The sequence below is a fragment of the Drosophila teissieri genome, chromosome 2L (genome assembly GCF_016746235.2).
Source record: "Drosophila teissieri strain GT53w chromosome 2L, Prin_Dtei_1.1, whole genome shotgun sequence".
Taxonomy (NCBI): domain Eukaryota; kingdom Metazoa; phylum Arthropoda; class Insecta; order Diptera; family Drosophilidae; genus Drosophila; species Drosophila teissieri.
The window spans coordinates 27229185-27247574 of record NC_053029.1 but is presented as its reverse complement, the minus strand read 5'-3'; the positions used below and the strand labels follow the sequence as shown (position 1 = coordinate 27247574).

The 18390-nt window shown below is 43.8% G+C and overlaps 2 protein-coding genes across 4 annotated transcripts in view; one reads left to right on the top strand and one right to left on the bottom strand.

Moving 5' to 3' along the window:
* The window catches only part of LOC122624512, a 183622-nt gene that overhangs the window by 152709 nt on the left and 12523 nt on the right, over positions 1-18390 (bottom strand). The window lies entirely within an intron of this gene.
* On the top strand, positions 8251-11862 carry LOC122619357. Of its 3 annotated transcripts, XM_043796374.1 has the most exons (3): positions 8251-10510; positions 10592-10836; positions 11127-11862. In XM_043796374.1, the coding sequence occupies exons 1-3, from the start codon at positions 8251-8253 to the stop codon at positions 11637-11639; spliced, it is 3018 nt and encodes a 1005-aa protein (XP_043652309.1). In that variant the 3' UTR covers positions 11640-11862. The 3 variants fall into 3 exon arrangements, with proteins under 3 accessions (XP_043652309.1, XP_043652223.1, XP_043652393.1); XM_043796288.1 differs by having other exon boundaries at positions 8251-10836; positions 11127-11861; XM_043796458.1 differs by lacking the exon at positions 11127-11862 and having other exon boundaries at positions 10581-10787.

Sequence of the window (18390 nt, the reverse complement as noted above, 5' to 3'; positions counted from 1 at the left end):
GGTAAAAGAAAGAACACTATAGTTATCTTCACTGCAGAACCACCGCCAACATTATTTAACGAATTAACCCCAGGGACAGGAAAAACGACGGCAACGATAACAGAAAATTGAAGAGATAAAAAAAACGAACAAAACACTTAAACGAGCGTATAAGGCAATCTCAAGCGTCACGTGATTCTGCCGTAGCCATGGATTCAGGAAGCAGACAGAATCAGCCAGGGTCACAGCCGGATGTCGAAGTCTTATGAGTAATAGTTTCGACGGCCCAGCCATGGTATCGCCGAACCGACCAAGGGGCGTTGCCGTGTATCATACGGTATAAAATAAGTTTAGATGACATCTGTTTGAAAATAATAATTTAATAAGAATATAATAAATGGTTTGTGCCAACACTCTTTTTGGACCGATTCAATGCTATCCGAGTAAACTTTATATTGTAGACTCCAAATAGGTGATTCATACTCAAAAATCGGATGGACAAGCATCCATCATGTACAGATCATCAAATCCATTTCATCATGCATATATGCGGACGACACAGCGCTCCTGTGCTCGGATGCAACTTCTGCTCTGGCAGCGCAAGGGCTGCAACGCGAGCTGGACATGATTCAGCCATGGCTGAAAAGGTGGAACATCACCATAAACGCTGATAAATCCACTTATGACACGTTTACGCTCCATACCGTCCATACCAACGGCACCAACATACCGACTACTGCGAAGGCCAAGTACCTGGGACTAACCCTGGACAAGCGTCTCACGTGGAAGGATCACATAGGAGAGAAAGTAAAGCTCATGAGGCACAAATGCCGCTCAATGACCTGGCTCCTGGGCAGACGAAGCACGCTACCCATTCGAAACAAGCTACTGCTCTACAAAGCCATCATAACGCCGGCTTGGACATATGGTATTGAGCTGTGGGGCACTGCCTCCCATACAAACATCAAAAGGTTACAGAGAGCAGAATGCCGCATCCTGAGATTTATCCTCAACTGTCCTTACTACGTGAGAAACACAACGATCAAAAGGGACCTCAAAATGCAAAGTGTTGCTGAGGAATCCAGGAAAGCTAGTAGTATGTACCTAGAGAAGCTGGAGAACCACCAGAACCATCTAGCAATTAGCCTCCTTGACAACAGCCTACAGCGCAGAAGGCTCCGAAGATATCATCCACTTGACCTGACCTTCCGGATTCCCTAAAGGAGTCCTCTGATGACCATAGATATCAAATATAAGATTCTCTAGGGAATCTACATAACCGCCCACGTAACACAAAAATTTAATTGATTGCCCTCTTGGGCAGATGTAAATATAAATACTGTTATACAAAAAAAAAAAAAAATCACTTTTGTATAAAAACCAAGCACACCTCTAGTGATCCCTATTGACTATGGATGAAATATGATCGGAAAATTTATGTTTTGGATATAGAAAAATACCAATATTGTCATGTCATGCAGGCATAAGTTGGCAACGTCTGCATACATAAGTACACGCAAATTTTGTATTGCCAAGGAAAAGCCATTAATCAATAAGGTAAAAAGAAGTGTTCCTTGTTAGACGCGGGTATGTGATTTTGAGAATACAAGAATGCATCATACCATTGAAATAAATCCAATTTAATAAATCACCCGGGAAACATAAACAATGAGTTTCCTTGATGTTATGCTTCTAGAGTTAAGGTAAACAGTTTTTGCAGATTCTTGCTCAAGGCTTCCGAACAGATCTTTTGTTTGTGGAACAAAATGTAAACTTCGACTTAGATACCGCGTAAGAAAAAGGCTGTTCAGAAAACCATATAAAACTAGATCGTGGATTTTATAGTCTTCAAATTCATTGAATCGTCTTCCAAACAACGAGTTGTTGCCCTTATTGATTACTTCTGTTTAATTCAATGTTTTACTGTCCTTGGAATAAAACAAAAAATTTTCCGAGCAGGCGTATTCTAAATATTTACGAACTGACAACCGCAGGCAATATTATCGGCATATTACTGCCGTTCAAATAATTAAGTACCAAAAATATTTGAAAAAATGAATACAACAATGATATTTATAAGTCCCTAATATTGTCTTCCTTCATTATTTCTTTTCTATTTTGTTTATATTATAATATAAAAAAATCAATAAATAAAAATATTATATCTCTTAAATACTAAGAAAAAAATCAACGAGGTGGATATATAAGAAATATTGAGCGAACGTAGCGATACCTGGACAAGGTGGAATTGGATTGTTACCTTACTTTAGCTGCCAGTCATCATGCAAACAAATTTATAATCAATTATAAATACGGTAGTTGTCAACTTCTTTATTTCCATTTCCGATCAAAAAGGAAATATAATCTAGTGGGTAGAGGCTGCACTACCCGCAGAAGTTAGCAGCAGCGAGACTGCAAATATCTAAATACTATGCTCACTTATACATATGGTTGCTAACAGCGTGAACGCAAGGGAAGTTGTTTATGCATGCATTTTTTGTGTGCGTGGAACCATGAAAATATTCTGACACTTGCACTTGCCTACTCAGTAAGCCTCCAGTAGTCAGCAGCAGAGTCACTTTTGTGGGGAACCGGATCAGCAGATCTAGTTCTAATAAATCGGCTTGTGGCTGACCGCACGGTCCCCAAGTCTCTCTCTCTCTCTCTCTTTCTTGCGGCTGACCTTCGCGGTCCCCAAGATAGGGTTATCCTGGACTTGCGGATGACCTTAGCGGTCCCCGAGTGATTTTTTCTCTTGGGCGGCTGACCTTCGCGGTCCCCGAGATAGACTTCTCTTGCGCTTGCGGATGACCTTAATCATTCATAATTATAAATTGGGTTTCCTACACATCCCCGACTCTTTATTTATCTGTTGTTCCTCTTAATCCCTGGCTTAACAAGTTTGGCTTGTCCTCCGGCACTTTTTCCTTGCCACTTCTGCATCTTTGGTCTTTTTTTATTGCTGTTCATGCAGGTAGTTTTAGCCGTTTACTAACAGCTTTGTTCTCTGTTATTTTTTGTGGGACAGAGATAAATTGTGGTTGTTTCTTTCAAAATCCCATGGAATTAACAGATTTTTTTATCCCGTTTTTACGAAAACTCCAACTCCTTGTGATGCCTCGAATTTTTCAATTTTTGCATACATTTCAGGATGCCGATTCCCGTCCCTCTATGCACAGGTTGTACTTAAAACAAGACCAATTACCAGATACCAGAATGAGTATCGTTCTATATATTTTGTAAAAATACGTTTTTAGACGTTATCTAGCATTAGGAGTATCAAATTTTATATATAAATCTTTTTGCACATTTGTATATATATCCTTGTATATGGATTGTCAGACTTTTCTATCAAACACCTACAACACAGTGGCTTCGTTTCTGCTGTTTGCCGCTTTCGTCGTCCTAGATGGAGCGGACCGTGTCGCAGGATACCCGAGACTTGGGCTAAGGATAGCTGTCGTACGCGGACTGACGGTAGCTAACGGCTGCGGTCCCCAAGGCAATCGCCTGGTGAAACAACAACACGTCAACCCCACGTCTGTTCTGACTGGTGGCGCCGGTACCACGCCTGCTTGGTTCTCACGAACGCACCAGGCAATCGCCTGGTTCTCGTACGTTATCTCCGACACAATCGATCGGGTCTTCACCACAATCGCGCCGGGTACTCGTGTTCTTCCTCGGCCAGCCTGTTTAAACGCTTGGGTCTGTTCTCGATTCGCGGGGTAGCAAGGCGTCTCAGCCTAGCCGTGCTTCGTCTTAATAGACCTCAGCAAGGTGTGTCTCAATTTCTGAACGTCTCGACGTAGCGATCTTGCTCCTTGCTGATTTCGTTGCTTTGCGTTTTTCACTTGTATCCTCGTTCTCCTTGTATATATAGGCCTCCTTCAACGGTTATTCCTCATTGTCATCAGCCTCCTGATCCAAAGTCCATGTTTTAACGTTGGCCTGGTCCAGCTTGGTTTGGTTCAAAGTCCAGCTTGATACCGTTGCTCTCCTTAACCTGGCACGTCGACGATTGCTGTTGTCTTGCTCTGGTTCGTGCCGTCTTTTTATCGCTCTCCATGTTCTCACCCTCCAAACCGATTTCCTACAAACCCTCTTGCTACCGGTTCCATTTCTCAAAACTCTCTTTCTGCGACTCCTCGGTTTCGTTCTGCCATTACTACGCGTTGACTTGTTGCGTAACTGGCAACAGGCACAAATGTTAAGTATTTATTGTACCACAAGTGGTAGGGCTGCCAGATTAGTTAACTGGAACGATAATTGTTATTCTTATGACATATACGCTTGACATTTTCGCTTGTTGAAAGTTTAACCGACCTTACACCAACAGATTTAAAGGCTCGACTTTAAAAGTAGAAGAGGGGCAGTTAGCTCCTGCATTCCCAAATATCCTTGCCGTTAAAGGTACCTAGCTTTCTTCCGTTTAGGTCCTCTAATAAGTACAGTGAATTTCCTATTTGCTTTTTATTCTTGCCTTATCACATGTAGGTGCTAATTTGACATTGAAATTATCGGTAATTTTGCTTATCAAAAATTTTCTTTTTTGTCAGCTGTCCTACTAAAATATAACGAGGTCGGCTGCAAAGGTCGTAGACTTTCTTATTCTGCTCATAAGTCTTTTCCATATGGCGTCGAAAGTTTGAACGAATCTTATCGAGCTCATCGTGACGATTTACCTGTGCAGTATGATCTTCCAGTAAGCAGAGGTTTCTAAGAATCTTTTAATCCTTTCCATTGGTGACCATTAGTGTGTTGGCCCTACACTACCATAGGGTGACTGGCCTATCGATTGTTGCATTCTGTTTACTCCAGCTCCCGTGTGCCAGTTCCACGCGTCCCTAAATGGAGAAGGGAATCCACCCACTCTCTTTTGAAAAAGGGAGTATTCTTCCATTAGGGACCGCTGGCCACACCCTTTCCTTTTTTGCTTACTCACTTACTTACTTTCATTTCTACAAGTCACGAAGACACAAAATTTGGAGCAACCTGTTTATATTTGTACATATATACGTCAAAGTGAATAAAGACTACCCTTTGGAGAACCAGAAATCCTCGCCTCTGCGTTTCAATTGGAATCAAAACGATCCGGTTTCTCAGCCGCCGCAACCCCCAGCAGAGCCAATTCTACATTTTTTGGTCCTTTGACAGCCGGATTCTTCGAGGGATAGTCCACAGCTAAGTACTGCATGCCATTTTGTCCAATTGTAAGCCTTTTGCCGACCGCCATATCGCTTTGTCAATTTTCCCTTTGGCCGGCAGAAGTTTTTACATCGCTCCCTGCATGTATGTACATATGTGTGATAGTTCTATTTCTACATTTGGTCCCAAAACTCCAAGTGTCATCAATTTCCTACATTCTTTTATTCTTGGCAAGTGATCGTTTTTTTTTGCATAAACAAATATTAATTTGTGCAATTAATAAACATTAATAAACATAAACAAACATAAACATACATAACATACATAACATACAACACATACACATTTACATATTCCTACATTTACTTCGGCCACAGTAACAGTGTCTTCACACTGCGTTACATTTCTACAATTCGCATTTCTGGTGGACGGTACTTAATTTATTTTGTTCAACTGATCGTTTTTTTGCATAAACAAATATTAATTTGTGCAATTAATAGTTCCCAATTGTCCATATAAACATAAACATACATAACATACAACACATACACATTTACATATTCCTACATTTACTTCGGCCACAGTAACAGTGTCTTCACACTGCGTTACATTTCTACAATTCACATTTCTGGTGGACGGTACTTAATTTATTTTGTTCAACTGATCGTTTTTTTTTGCATAAACAAATATTATTTTACTGCTACATTCTAAATTTTTTCGGACGGTACTCAAATCACCGTATTGTTTCGGTTTTCCGTCAGTGCACATCAGTACCATCCCGTATTTCCGACATTCCACGTTTCTGGTGGACGGTACTTCTACATTCTGGATTTTTTTTTTCTCAATTCAATTTTGGGATTTATTTGTTTTTCATATCCAAACTTGCTTCAGCTAGGTACGCTTTTTTCCATTCCGCATTTCTGGTGACCAGAAATTTCACCAGTTTTTTTTTACACGGTTGTCCTCTATTCCTTTTTCTGGTAATAATTTTGCGCTTATTCTCAAACAACTATAATGATGTCTGAAGCAGGCCAGAAGCGGGATCCTAGCCCAAGGGACGCGGGGGCTGGACCCGCTGGGAATTTGAGATCAAAAACTAGAACCTCCTTAGACGCTGCGGTGCTTGATTTTATAGCCACCAGCGACCGGCTTAGCAAATTTGAAAGCCAGATTTGTGCGGCATCCTCGTCCTCTGCCGAGCCTAATTCTTTTACACTAAAGATCCGCCTAGACCAAATCCAGTCCCTCTGGGACAAGGTTGAGCGGGAATACGAAGCAGTCTCCCGTCTAGCCCTTCACGAAGGAGGTGGCGAAAGCGTTCGGCAGCTTCAGAGCAAATATGGAAATTGCTACTTGGTTTATGAGAGGTGTGCTTCCCAATTAAACGAACATATTGCCCGTCTGTTCGCCCCCAGTTCGCACTTATTCCACTTAAACGCCAAAACCAGCGGCGAAGCTCACGCTATTGTTATCAAGTCCCCCCTTACAAATTCTGGGTTCCAATCCGCATGGTCTGCACTTCAAGAGCGTTTTGAAAACAAGCGACTCTTAGTAAACAGCCAGTTGAAGGTTCTGTTCAATCTCCCGAAGATAAGCACCGAATCAGGAACGGCCTTGAAGGATCTTCAGAGCACGATTCAAGGGTGTTTGATTGCCATGGAACACTCCAATGTCTCCACAGAAAATTGGGATTGCATTCTGATTTTCTTCTGCTCTTCCAAGTTGCCAACAGTCACTCTCTCATTATGGGAACAGTCGTTGAACAACAAGTCCGAAATTCCTACCTGGGACGAGATGAATTCGTTTCTCGAAGATAGATATCGCACGCTAGAAGCGATTGAAGAGGTTCGACTTCATACTTCCAACTCACAACATACTAGGGAGCCCAGGAACCCACAGCCGAGAAGGGTAAACTCCTTTGAAACGCAAGTCGGCCCACGTGTACGCTCCTGTGATCTCTGCTCCAGAGAGTCACATCCAGTTCGGCAGTGTCCTCGTTTCCTCCAGATGACTCAACCACAAAGATTATCATATATCAAGCAGAAGCGATTATGCCTTAATTGCTTCGCCAAAGGACACAATCTTCGAGAGTGCACAAGTAGACACAATTGTTTTACGTGCAAGGGCCGCCACAACACGCTGCTTCATAAGGAAAGTCCTGCTACTTCCACCAGCGCAGCGCAGGCTCATAATCCAGATCAGCCCACTGCGAACACTTCTGTTCATTTCGCCTCCAATCGGCAGGGCATCCTTTTAGGAACGGCCATTGTCCAAGTCTGTCACCAGGGAGAAAACTTTCCCGCACGGGCTTTGATAGACTCAGGCTCAGAGGGCACCTTCATCTCCGAGAAGCTTGCGACCAGAATCAAGCTTCCTTGTCAGACCGTGAGAACTAGAATCACGGGGCTGAACCAAACCAGCACAGGTGTCTCACAAAGGATGTGTCACTTCCAGATGGGCACGGCGGCGAAGCCGATGCTCAAGATAGACACGACTGCGTTGGTGTTGCCCAATCTGGCCGGGAATCTGCCGACGAGTTCGATCGATCGCAGCATTCTCGGAAGACTTCCCAATATTCCGTTGGCTGATCCACTCTTTTTCCAGCCCTCCCAGATCGACCTTCTAATAGGGGCGGATAGTGGGAGGTGGAGGATCTTCCATGTAAAGTAGTAAAGGAGTCGGACAACTTGTGCGAAGAAAACTTCGCTCGAACGACTATCAGGTCTCGGGACGGGAAATATGTAGTATCCCTACCCTTCAAGGATGCTGAGCACATCAACTTGGGGCATTCCAGATCATTCGCTCTCGCACAATTCCTAAGGAATGAGACTCGCCTGAAAAGGGATCCTATTCTCAAAGATACCTATGACTCAGTGATCAAAGAGTACATAGATCTTGGCCACATGAAGCCTGTGCCTCCGAATACGGACACGGTGAATTTTTATCTTCCCCACCACGCGGTTTTCAAGCCCGAAAGTACTACCACAAAGGTCCGTGTGGTATTCAACGCATCCAGTCCCTCGTCAAATGGGAACAGCCTGAATGACATCCTGCATCCAGGGCCAGTACTTCAGTCCGATCTCACCCTCCAGATCCTAAAGTGGCGAACATTCCAATTTGTCTTTAATGTATAGGCAGATTCCCCTAAACCCTGCACACACCGCTTTTCAGAGAATTCTCTTTCGAGATGATCGTGGGGACATCAGGGACTATGAGCTTCAGACTGTCACGTTTGGAGTTAATTGTGCCCCGTTTCTAGCTTTACGAACGTTGCGGCAGCTGTCCGAGGATGTCCACGCCCTATATCCACGGGCATCTCGAATAATTTCAGATTATATGTATGTGGACGATGTGCTTGCAGGAGCCCACACGAAGGTCGAGGCTACTTTAGCCATTCAAGAGTTGAGGACAGCTCTGAGCTCCGCAGGATTTCCTCTCCGCAAGTGGACAGCAAATGAGCGAACTCTCCTAAAGGCACTTCCTTCAGACCACCTGCTCTCAGGTGACTTCCTCGATATCGAAGAGGTGAGCACCACGAAAACGTTGGGAATACGGTGGAACGCCAAGGCGGATGAGTTCTATTTTGTCCCGACTGAGCTTGTTGTCAATGCGAATTATTCCAAGCGCAACGTCCTATCGCAAATCGCAAAACTGTTCGATCCCGCTGGATGGTTGTCCCCATTTGTAGTCCAGGCCAAGATCCTAATGCAGGATATATGGTTAGCCGGCATTGCATGGGACGAGTTTTTCCCTGCAGAGCTACGGCAACGCTGGCATGATTTCCTTCGCAGCCATAGTTCCCTCCACAAGGTTCGCGTCCCGCGTTGGGTACAATTCCGACCGGGAGCACAAGTTCAGATCCATGGCTTCTGTGATGCATCTCAGAAGGCCTATGGCTCAGCGATTTATGTTCGCATCCAATACGACGGAGGCATTTCGTCGAGTCTGCTCACGTCAAAGACTAAAGTCGCCCCTGTCAAAACCGTTTCACTCCCGCGCTTAGAATTGTGTGGTGCAGTTCTTCTTGCTGACCTGTGGGCTGCAATTCTTCCTCACATCCCGTTTGGTCGAATAGAGACGTTTTTCTGGACTGATTCCACCATTGTGTTGGCATGGTTGAACAAGCCACCATGTCAATGGACCACCTTCGTAGCGAATCGAGTGACTAAGATTGCTCTAAATACAGATGCCAGTCAATGGTCACATGTGCGTTCCGAGCACAATCCAGCAGATCTAGCCAGTCGTGGTGTCACGGCTGAAGAGCTGGCAAGTAGTGACCTCTGGTGGCATGGCCCGTCGTGGCTGAGTCAGCCGCAAGTCGCCTGGCCCACGTCGCACGAAGAGGTATCGGACCCTGAACTCGAAAGACGATCCGTCCGGTGCCATTTAGCGTGTCCAGCATGGGATCTCCTAGAGCGTTTTTCAAACTTCAATCGCATGCTGCGAGTCATGGCTTTTGTGCAGCGGTTCATCAACCGCTGCAGATGCATTCCTACGCCTTCTTCTACAGACTTAAGCAGTAAAGAACTCGCCCATATACAACTCATGCTTATTAGGCAAACTCAACGGGCCGACTATCCAGAGGAATACAACATCCTGCAATCCAAAGGACAGCTTCCCTCGTCCAGTTGTATCCTCAACCTTAATCCGTTCCTGGATGCTGACGGCATCATGAGGTCATGCGGTCGTTTGACTGCATCTGACTCGTTATCCTACGACGAACGTCATCCTATCCTTTTGGCGTACCATTCCAAACTAGCAGAGCTTCTGGTCACATTTACTCACCGTATCTCCATACACGGGGGAAACCAGCTTATGGTTCGTCTCATCCGGACGAGATACTGGATTCCGAAGCTGCGGAACCTGATCAAACGTGTGACCACGACCTGCAAGGTGTGTGTCATTCACCGGAAGAAGGTGCAGTCCCAGCTAATGGGTAAACTACCTCAGTCCAGAGCGACCTATTCGCGACCCTTTACACACACAGGACTCGACTTCGCGGGACCGTTTGATGTCAAGAGCTATTCAGGTCGGGCCTGTCGAATCACGAAGGGCTATGTCTGCGTCTTCGTGTGCTTCAGTACGAAGGCCATCCATTTGGAAGCCACTTCGGACTTGACCACGGAGAAATTCCTCGAAGCCTTCTCAAGGTTCGCGGCCAGAAGAGGGTGCCCTCTCCATCTTTACTCGGACAACGGAAAGACTTTTGTGGGCGCGGAGAAGGCCCTCACAGAAGATTTCATCGCTGCGGTTAAGGAAAAGGTTACCTCGTCATTTAGTCACCAGAGCCTATCCTGGCATTTCAACCCTCCAGGCGCCCCCCATATGGGAGGCCTGTGGGAAGCAGGAGTCAAGAGCTTCAAGACTCACTTCTACAAGACGACAGGTAATTTTAAGTATACCCTTGAAGAGTTATCCACTCTACTGTGTCGGATCGAGGCATGCCTCAACTCCAGACCAATTTCAGCGATGTCAGAAGATCCGTCGGATATCCTCGCTCTCACTCCGGGACATTTTCTGATAGGCGGACCGCTACTTGTCCCCGCCGAACCTCCCACCGCCGGCGAAGCCAGTTCTATCCTGAACCGATGGCAGCGACTCAAAGCCCTTGGCCAGCTTTTCGCATCGAGATGGAAAGCTGAATACCTGAAAGAGTTCCATAAGAGGACCAAGTGGCAAATTCCAACCAGGAATATGTCCGAAGGCGACATGGTAATTATCAAGGAAGACCACGTTCCATCGTATGGGTGGCGTTTAGGGCGTGTTCAAAGGGTTTATCCTGGCTCTGATGACAAAGTTCGCGTCGTAGACGTCCGCACGGCCCGTGGTATCCTCAAACGGCCAATTTCCAAATTAGTTTTCCTTCCCGTAGACAAACATGTCCAATGTCTCTGCGTTCGATGTCCATAACTGTGAGAGTAAAGCGTATCCACTAATTATTATTTTTTTTTTTTTCCCGTTCTATCCTCGCCATGCCGTCCCATCGCAACCAACGTCGCCAGCTCATCGACAGATGTTCTCGAGGAACTCGATCGTTCCGATGCCGAGTCTGTCAGGGGATTCATCCGCTTCGGACGTGTTCGCGGTTTCTCCGGCTAGATGCAGAGCGGCGGCTCCGTGCGGTCCTCATCAACAAATATTGCCCGAACTGCTTGGCGCACCAGCATTCCGGAGGCTCGTGCCGAAGTGAGTGTCGCTGCCGAGTATGTGGGGACGCTCATCACACCCTGCTGCATCTCCATCGGCGGGAAAAGCGAGAGCGGTCTGCCAGCGCGGACAGGCCCATCGAGACGCCAGAGCCGAAGGCCAACATCGAGCAACAGCCAGAACGGGCACATCGTAGCACAGAGCACTGTTTTAGGATGGATGCTCTCCAGAACATACGCCCACTGACGCATCACAGATTCTTTTGCAATCTGTGGCATTGCAAGGCGGGCGGGATGTTTACTCCAGCTCCCGTGTGCCAGTTCCACGCGTCCCTAAATGGAGAAGGGAATCCACCCACTCTCTTTTGAAAAAGGGAGTATTCTTCCATTAGGGACCGCTGGCCACACCCTTTCCTTTTTTGCTTACTCACTTACTTACTTTCATTTCTACAAGTCACGAAGACACAAAATTTGGAGCAACCTGTTTATATTTGTACATATATACATCAAAGTGAATAAAGACTACCCTTTGGAGAACCAGAAATCCTCGCCTCTGCGTTTCAATTGGAATCAAAACGATCCGGTTTCTCAGCCGCCGCAACCCCCAGCAGAGCCAATTCTACACATTCTATTATGGAGGGAACAGTTAATGATGCTTATATGTCGGTCCCAATCCCGTTGATCCGATCGGATGTTCGTACGCAAGGCAGCGTTTGTGGGTCGATTGATGTGTTCTGCATTCCTATACAAGAGTAAATCTCATCTATTAGATCGACAAATCCGGGTGCCATGGAGCGGCCTAGCAACAGCGAAGACGGCAGGAAAGCGAGAGGAGTCAAGGACGGCCAGGTCGAACGGGAAAGAATGGACCTCGGGACCACCCGCTGGTCGGAAACGGGTAACGTTTTGCACTTTGGACAAGCACAAAGAGAACGCACCGTGAACCAACGGGACATGGGATGGATCCGCGATTGAGAAAGTAATAAACGTGCACCCGTCGATAAGTTCAGGGGGGGGGGGGGGTTCAGAAAGGAAAGTGGAGTCATTGGTCGGCAAAGGTGGTTAGGGGAAGAGCGTTGGCTTGACATAACAGACGATACACCCTGCCCCCATAACATCCTAAGCCCCATTCGAGCCGGCACGGACGACGTTTGACAACGAAAGAAGGACGACGAAGGAAGCTATTCTAATCTGGCAAAATCTCACAAAAATTATAAATTTGGTGGAACGAACAAACAAACTCTCTGAGCTATCCGTTGCAATTCGTAGCGAACAGAAACAAGAAAAGCGGGTTGTTACAATTTCTTCACTGGTTTGAAAAGGTTAATTTCGAAAAATGATCTAAGATTATGTAGAACCAAATATTTCCTCAATATTTGGAGTGTGGGATGGGTCCTATGAAATCGGTCTTTGAAATGACCTATGCGTAACAAGCCAATTGGTGGCTTTAATGTTCGCGTGGGATATTTTGACGTCTGACACTGTGTCTCACACTTGCCTACAAAATTCTGTACGTCGACTACCACACGTGGCCAGAATACTATTACAAAACGGAACAAGCAACTCGGAAACTTAAGCAGATAGTATAAATACTAAGTAGTGACTTAATAAGGGACTCGGGAAGGGCAGCCTTTAAGACTTTTTCTTTCAGCTGTACATATTCCTTGTCTAAAAAAGGTGAAGAGTCGTTTTCGATTGCAGGGACGTTTACGATGGAAGAGATATCAGTTTCTACTTCGTATGCTCGTGAGACCGCATCTGCCACTATAGCGATCCCTTCTATACAAAAATTGTAACTGAGAACCTTTTGGTTCATTAACCGCTTGAGCCTGGCGTGATCTGTGATTATTTTCAACGGGTGTCCAAAAATGTACATACGAAATTTATTTATGGTCAGCACCACTGCCAAACATTCCAACTCGGTCACCGAGTAGTTTTGCTGAGCTAGGCTTAGATGTTTTGAAAAAGCCCCTTCTCGTCCCACTGAGCTCATACTGCACCAATACCATATGAATACTTGTCGCATTGGATGATGAATGATCGGTGGTAATTGGTATGTCGAAGAAAGTTAGTTAAGGGCGAAGGCGGAGGCATACTAAAGTGCTCTCCCGCTCTTTGCGAATTTGCCCGCCTTCTCCAACCATCGTTAGGCAAGGCTCTAAGTATGATCATGTGGAAATATAAGTTATGTCGAAATTTGAAAACGTCAAGCGCACACGTATTCTTTTCGTCGCCGCCGAATAAATAAATTAATTTTGCCACCAAGTTTAACGGTATTTTAATAAACGAATTAAAAAGTTCATGGCGCCGGGTGAACAGTATAATTAAATTAAAAAACGGCAACAAAAATAAAACAAGAGAGAACGCTATAGTCGAGTTCCACGACTATCTGATACCCGTTACTCAGCTATTGGAAGTGCTAAGGAGAGTCTTCAACACTGACAGTTTTTGGCGGTTTGTGGGCGTTAGAGTGGGCGTGGCCAAAGTTTTGTTGCCAAATCGATAGTAATTTACAAGGCTAATACAAAAATGAGAAAATGTCAAAACATTTTCTGCAGTTTTGGGCGGTTTGTGGGCGTTAGAGTGAGCGTAGCAAAAAGATTTTTGGAAAATCGAGAAAAATTTACAATACTAATGTCTAAACATGTGCTTAGACATGATAAGTAGACAAACTATAAATATGTTCTATTTAAGGGCTGCAATAAAAATGTCCCGTACAGCATAAGTGTCAACTACAGATAAGTACGATTGCAGTTGTCTATTGCCGAAGTGTCAAGAGATGTGATCACGCTGGAGGTGATTAGCGCGGTCATAGGCCACAAACATAGATTTAAGATAAATCTCAGCTGCATTGACCAACGCAGACTGCAGCGTCTTACAAGCGCTGCATTATATAATTAGATGATAAGAACCTATGTAAGAATGAATAAAAGGCGATGCCCTCGCAGTAGCGAGTCAGTTAGATTCAAACACCCGAATTGAACTCATTAAATGTACGCACAAGTTTATAGTGCGAACAACTAATAAAAAAATTTAAAAAAATCAATACAATTTTTAAAAGTGTGGGCGTGGCTGCTTTGGCGAGATCGACTCGGCTACTGATCCTGTTCAAGATTATATATATGTCGGCGCTTTATATTATATATCGCTGCATTATATTTTATTTGTCATGCTGAAGCATTTTACCATGTTAATGTTAATTTAAATAAATGATGAAATGCAAGGCAATTCGCAGAATTCTCTATATTTTCTAGAATTCGTCTGGTGTCCGTTCGATGCCTGGGCTAACGGTTGTTTCTGTTTTGCGTAGCCTAGGTGCGACATAAGTGTGGCGAGCTTCGAGTAGTTTCGGGCCCGAATTGCAGTGAACATCGACGCGACAAAAATGCAAGAACACAGGCCTATAAATACTGAGTGTGGTGTCAAATGGACAAAGTCTTCATTTGAGAGTTCAGCATGTCATTGCCATGCTCCGACATCATAAGTGGGATCGCCTCCACACCAAGCCATCACCGAAGACCGTTTGTGTTTACTTTTGGAACTACAGCATCGCAATCTAATTGAAGTCTTAACTTCAGTAAGAGGCGCGCAGTCAACACAGAATCCACCTAAAACTGTTGCCCTTCCCAAATTTAATCCTGACTCCGCTGGAGTCATGCATGGAGTCATGGACATGCATCGAGTGCATGTCGATCTCATCGTAGATGAAAATCCTCTGGACGGCAGTGCTTTGGTAATTGCACTAAGCAGATCTTTGGAGGGCAGTGCTTCTAATTGGCTTTCGCAATTATGCTTTTCTGGAATGACATGGAGTGAGTTCAAAGAACAATTTCTGCAGCAATTTGAAGGCAACGAGACCCCAGCATCAACATTGTTCAATGTCTTGAACGGTCGACCTAGTGACAGCGAAAGCCTTTCTTTGTATGGAAACCGACTTATAACTACACTTATGGCCAAATGGAAGTCCATGACAAAAGAAGAAATTGCGGTATCAACTGTCTTGGCGCATGCGGCAATTGTTGATATTAGAATTCAACGCACGGTGTTCACAACTACTATCAAGACACGTAATGAACTACAAAATGAGTTGCGGGCGTTTTCATTTGCCAGAAGAAGGGACCAGTCTGTACCGGAAAATTCTACAAGCAAGAAAGCGCGCTTGCACACGCATGCAAAATGCCACTTTTGCGGAAAAACAAGCCACAAAATCGCCGAATGCCGTTCACGGAAAAACACCTTTCAACCCCAAATGCATCTCGTCCGTCTGATGGACAGAATGGAGCAATTTCGGACGGACTTTTTCCCCCCGGGCCCGTATTCCCTGTCGCCAGGCCTGTGTGAACTTGCATACTCATATGTTATTGCTTATATGGATTACATTATGATAGTATCACAAACTAATCTTATGAAAGATTAAGAACGGTTTTAAGAATTCTATCCAAAGTTGGTTTTTCATTGAATATCGCAAAATGCTCGTTTCTGAAAAAATGTGTTTTCAAGGTAAGGAGGGTGAAATTCGACCCACTCCGCGTAAAATACAAGCATTAATTAAATTACCTCCTCCACAGTCAGTTTCCCAAGTAAGACAGTTGATTTGATTGGACTTGCATCAAATTTTTGGCAATTTGTGCCAAAATTTTCAGAGTTAATGAAACCGTTATATGGTCTTTCTTGTAAAAGTAAAATATTCGAATGGAAACCAGAGCATGAACAAATCCGCAGCAAGGTTATGAAAATACTGACAGATGAGCCAGTCCTTATTATATTTGACCCACAATATCCCATCGAGTTGCACACTGATGCTAGTGCACAAGCCTCATGTTATCGAATATTATAGCAAGAAAACATCTTCTACCGAATCTCGATATCATTCATACGAGCTTGAAACTTTAGCCGTATACAATTCCATGAAACACTTTCGGCATTATTTACATGGACGGCATTTTACTATATTTACTGATTGTAATTGGTGGGCGTATATGCAATCTTTTGATTTTGATATCTAGTATACCCAAGTATTTAAAATGGCTCATGTTGATTTTCTTCTCGTAATTATCCGCTATCAGCCAAAACGATTGAGCAGTCTTTTTCAAAGGCAGAAGTTAAGCATGTCTTGTTAGCCGAAATAACAGACAACTGGCTTCTTGCCGAGCAACAAAAAGATCCAGAAACTGCAGCTATCGTTTTGAAAATTCAAAACAACGAACTCGGAGAAAGCTTATCAAAAAGTTATGAATTACGTTTGAAAATCCTTTATCGCAAAATCCATAGAAATGGAAAAACTCGGTGCCCCCCTGTAGTCCCCAGACCATTCAGATGGTCAATAGTAAACCATGTCCATGAAGCGGTTGTACTCCTTGGGTGGGATAAAACTTTGGATAAAATGCTCGAATTTTATTGGTTCGAAAATATGGCTAAGTACGTCCGAAAGTTTGTGGAAAATTGTATAACTTGCAAATTGACTAAACCTCCATCCGGAAATCCCATACCCAAAGTAGATATTCCATGGCATACGATACATATTGATATTACGATCAAAAGGAGTATATTATTGTCCCAATAGATGCTTTTACTAAGTTTGTTTATTTGTACCACACAGTAAATATTAACAGCGAAAGTTGTATAAACGCTTTAAAATCGGCAACATCCATATTTGGTGTACCATCGCGAATCATTGCAGATCAGGGTAGATCTTTTACTGGATCAAGTTTTAATGAATTCTGTTCAAAGCAAAACATAAATTTACACTTAATTGCAACAGGCGCCAGTCGCGCAAATGTGAACGAAAATAATAATCATGCTCCGAAATATACTTTATATGGTCGGAAACGCTTCCTTCTGCCTGTTACATACTTTTCAACTGGCCATAGTTTACAATCTAGTATACCAATTTACTATACGAGTAACGGGTATTATACTAATATATATAAATATAATATATATATATATTTGAAAATAACTTCATAATATTACGTTATTCTTCAAAAGGATGCAGTTGTAGTATACACATATAAATACAATTAATATACATCTATAGCATGCATAAAGTTAATGCACATTGTAACACTTTGTTGCAATATTTATGAGAACCAAAAGCAGGGAAGAAGTGCAGTGTCAGCACTTTGGGGATGCGCTTATGTACACTCGTCTCCTCTTAAGATATATATATACATAAGGAGAGCGAAATGTGCTCTGCTTTGGCGGCTACTCCGCGTAGCTTCTAAGCCCTTAGACACTTAAGCTACGAGACATTCAATAAAAGTACGGAGCATTGTGTTTGGCTAAACAACAAGCAGCTACAACAACAATGATGCGCGCAACCTCTGCGGCTAATAGAATGTAGAACGATTTGCCCAAATACAGGTTAAGCCATTTTCTGGAGACTACAAGGAACAGCATTTAAGAACATACTTGACATCCGTCAAGTATTCAGAAGTATCACTATTTAAAGTCGTACATCACGGGAGATGCTGCTGATTTAATGCGTCACATGCCTATTACGGACTTAGCTTACGGTATTATCTAGACATGTTTAATTGAATGCTACAACCGTGCTAGATATATTTGTAAACTTACCTTCGACTCGCAAAGCTGATGTCCCAATTCTGCGCATGGTAACGAAATTGAAATTGCGGCTTGGAAGCTGCTGGACAAAACAACAGGGACTGCTGGATGATCCACTCCATTCTGGCCAAGGCTGATGCTGAAACTCTGGAGGCTCAAAGGCTGCATCTGGATACTCCACCTATTGACGACTTACTCAAGTTTTTGGACCGACGCTGTGAAGAATTTGAGCTAAGCAAACGTAAAGCTGACACAGATGTCCATGTAGATGCTCGGCAGAACAATACCAAACGAACATCACACTCATTGGTATCATTAGAGAAAGGATCTTGTGTTAAATGCAATTCGAAAGAACACAAGATCTACTCATGTCCCCAGTTATCTGACCTGTCGATCAAAGATGGGCTTTTAGTAAAGTCAAATCCTGGTGCTTTAACTGCTTGAAGTTAGGGCATGTTTCACGGAAGTATGAATCCAAATTCACATGTAAACATTATCACGGTCATCACCACACAAGGGTTCATTCACAAATACCTATTTTGCCAACAGCTGTAAC